At 36.3% G+C, this 2,740-nt stretch overlaps 1 protein-coding gene across 2 annotated transcripts; it reads left to right on the top strand.

The window, feature by feature from the left end:
• The first annotated feature begins 704 nt into the window (after window positions 1–704).
• gemin7 (gem (nuclear organelle) associated protein 7) lies at window positions 705–2,466 on the top strand. Of its 2 annotated transcripts, none has more exons than XM_067388923.1 (2): window positions 705–745; window positions 838–2,466. In XM_067388923.1, exon 2 carries the CDS (start codon window positions 856–858, stop codon window positions 1,228–1,230), a length of 375 nt encoding a protein of 124 aa, XP_067245024.1. In that variant the 5' UTR covers window positions 705–745; window positions 838–855; the 3' UTR covers window positions 1,231–2,466. The 2 variants fall into 2 exon arrangements, 1 of the variants encoding a protein (XP_067245024.1); XR_010895402.1 differs by having other exon boundaries at window positions 706–1,772; window positions 1,864–2,466.
• Window positions 2,467–2,740: the final 274 nt, after the last annotated feature.

Here is a 2,740-nt window from a genome sequence, read left to right as displayed (position 1 = left end):
TTATGACAATTTTAGGACCTAAAACTACCAAACGTTTATGTCATTTTCCTCAGTTCATGCATTTCACAGTCAACTTCCTGTTGCAAAAAAAAAAAAAAAAAAAAAAACTGTTTTATATCTTTTAAGAGAGAATTTGAACATTATATTGACTATACAATATTCTTTGAAACAAAAAGCAGTTAAAACTTAAAAAAAAAATTAAATATTTTTTCTAGATTTTATGTAAGCCCCCTCTAGTGTACCTTTGTTTGTTACTTATGTGATGTTATATATTGTATTTTGATGTCTCCGTAACAATTTTTTGCAAAACAAAAACAACAGTCAACTTCCTGTTTGATGCATGCCCCGCCCACTTACATGATGTTAGACCAATGAGGGCATACCATTTTTATTATGCGGTCTCACAGCTAGGGCTCAGCAAAAAAAGTTTTTATTTTCACTCATCAGGTGAGAAAATAAATTCCATATAGTTATACTGTCCCATTTGACCTTATATTCACCCTTAATTCACCCTATATAATTTTTGTATCAAACTGATTACTCAATAAAAACGATTGTTAACAAAAATCAATATTACGAATAAAATAATGGCATGCACGCATAAATCATTTATAATAAATACTGCAATATTCCACAACAAAATAAGAACGGTCCATTTTGATTTTCTTGCTCGATGACTTTTATTTTGAAAATAAACAGCGCTCTTCCGGTCGGACATTCAGACGCTGCGCTCATTTTGAATGAGGTACGTAAACAGCAGCAGATGTCACTTTATATCTTTAAAGTAAAGTCTCCATTATCGCACGCGAGTTCGTGATGCGTGTCTTCTTCAAACAGGCATCTGAACCGAGCAGTATGAAGACTCCAGTGAGTGTTCTCCGGCTGCCCCGAGGACCGGACCCGAACAGCCGCGGATTCGACCCGAACTCCCCCCGCTTCATCGCTCTGTGTCCCACAACACTCTCCTCATCTTCATCAGGACGCGCTGACGAAGAGGAGCAGCGGCTGCGGTCAGATCTGCGCGAGAGATTTCTGCGGACTCTCTTATCGATGACAGACAAACAAGTGGAGTTCAACATGCACGAGAAAGTGCGCGTTCGCGCGAGGTTCGGGGCCTCGGATATAGACGTCCTGAATTTCCAGGTGTCTGATTTGGAGACTCCTCTCGGCGTTCAGAAAGAAGCTCTTCTGAGGAGCCAGGATGTGATTTCATGCTCATTTGAGCTGTGAGAGAGAGAGTTCACTGTGGCGCGCAATGCTGCTCTTCAGCACTAGATGGCGCCGGACGTATTGTGATGACTGGGTTCAAGGAACTTTCTCGTTGTTTTCATTTTTTTTTATGTAATAAACGTTTGCAATGTTCAGAACTTCATATTTAATGCTTCATATTTTTTTTACAGAGTAGTTACTATTCAAAACTGCCCCACAACATTACACCATAAATGTCACGTGACTAATTATTCTGGAGCCATAGGTAAATAACATATTTTATCACAGCTGGCTTTGGCAAAAGACATCTAAGATAGATAGACAGTCTTTAAAAGCTTCAGACAGTGTTAGTGATCCCTCATATTGCATGATTTAAGTTTCCACCTGCACTAAAACACATTATTTGCATACTGAGTTACAGTTTTTCAATGAAAACACACACAAAAACCCAGCCGTCCAACATATTAGTCATTTATTTGTGTCCAAAAAAGTTCTTTTAAGGGCACAGGAGTTTGTCTTCTAATGGAAAGAGGAGAATCAATGACATTCAATCTTCTTAAAAGGTATGAGGTTGTTTACCGAAGCCAGTTTTATTAGAATATCATTAGACATTGTTCAATGACTGTGCCATTGTTGTTCACGTTACCCTGGCAGAGCGTCTGGGCTTGATGACTCATCCCTACTGCCCCCAAACACAACGGAGAGATAGACAGATCCTGTTTTGTTGTCAGAGCTCCCCATAATTTAATCAGGAAGCTTTACAAGGACATGCAATGTTAATTTCATATTTCAAATCTAGTCATTTTACTCACCTGGTAGCAACGGGTAATCACGTTTTGAGATGCAGGTCTGCGGCCGCTTACGTAAGATGTTCATTGATCACATTTAATCATCTTTCTCCCCCTCATTTACTTTAAATGTTTCATTGAATCAGTCAAGGTACAAGTGAAGGACTAATGCAATGAAATAAAGTGGATTGAATTGATTGTTTTTCACTTGCAGAAGTACTTTTGTAATGCTTCCTGATTGGACTGTATTATGTGAGGCATCAACACAATCCAGTGAGTGATTCTGAACTGTGATGTCACCAACTTCCAAATATGATGATCCACTTGTAAAGGACCCCTTAAAATATTAAGAATAAGAATAAAAAAAGACCCATTATAAGTTTGTATTATTTTGAACATCATTTTTATAAATGTACATTTTATAATATTTAAACATTTTTATTATTTTATTTTAATAATATTTTTTTGATATAGGCCTAAGTATATTTGATATTAAATATATTTTACATTAATTTGTGGGGTGGTGGTTTCACTTTGTTTTTGAAAGAAGTCTCTTCTGCTCACCAATCATGCATTTATTTGATCAAAAATACATTAAAAAAATCAGTAATATTGTGAAATATTACAATTTAAAATAACGGTTTTATATTTTAATATACTTTAAAATGAAATGTATTCCTGTGATCAAAGCTGAATTTTCAGCATCATTACTCCAGTCTTCAGTGTCACATGATCCTTCAGAA

Source organism: Chanodichthys erythropterus, chromosome 7 (genome assembly GCF_024489055.1).
Source record: "Chanodichthys erythropterus isolate Z2021 chromosome 7, ASM2448905v1, whole genome shotgun sequence".
Classification (NCBI taxonomy): Eukaryota; Metazoa; Chordata; class Actinopteri; order Cypriniformes; family Xenocyprididae; genus Chanodichthys; species Chanodichthys erythropterus.
The sequence above is the reverse complement of the archived record's forward strand: the minus strand, read 5'-3'. Positions and strand labels throughout refer to the sequence as shown.

Bases quoted from the DNA above. Each gene is read 5' to 3' on its own strand.
- gemin7 (XM_067388923.1), top strand. From the start codon at position 856: ATGAAGACTCCAGTGAGTGTTCTCCGGCTGCCCCGAGGACCGGACCCG.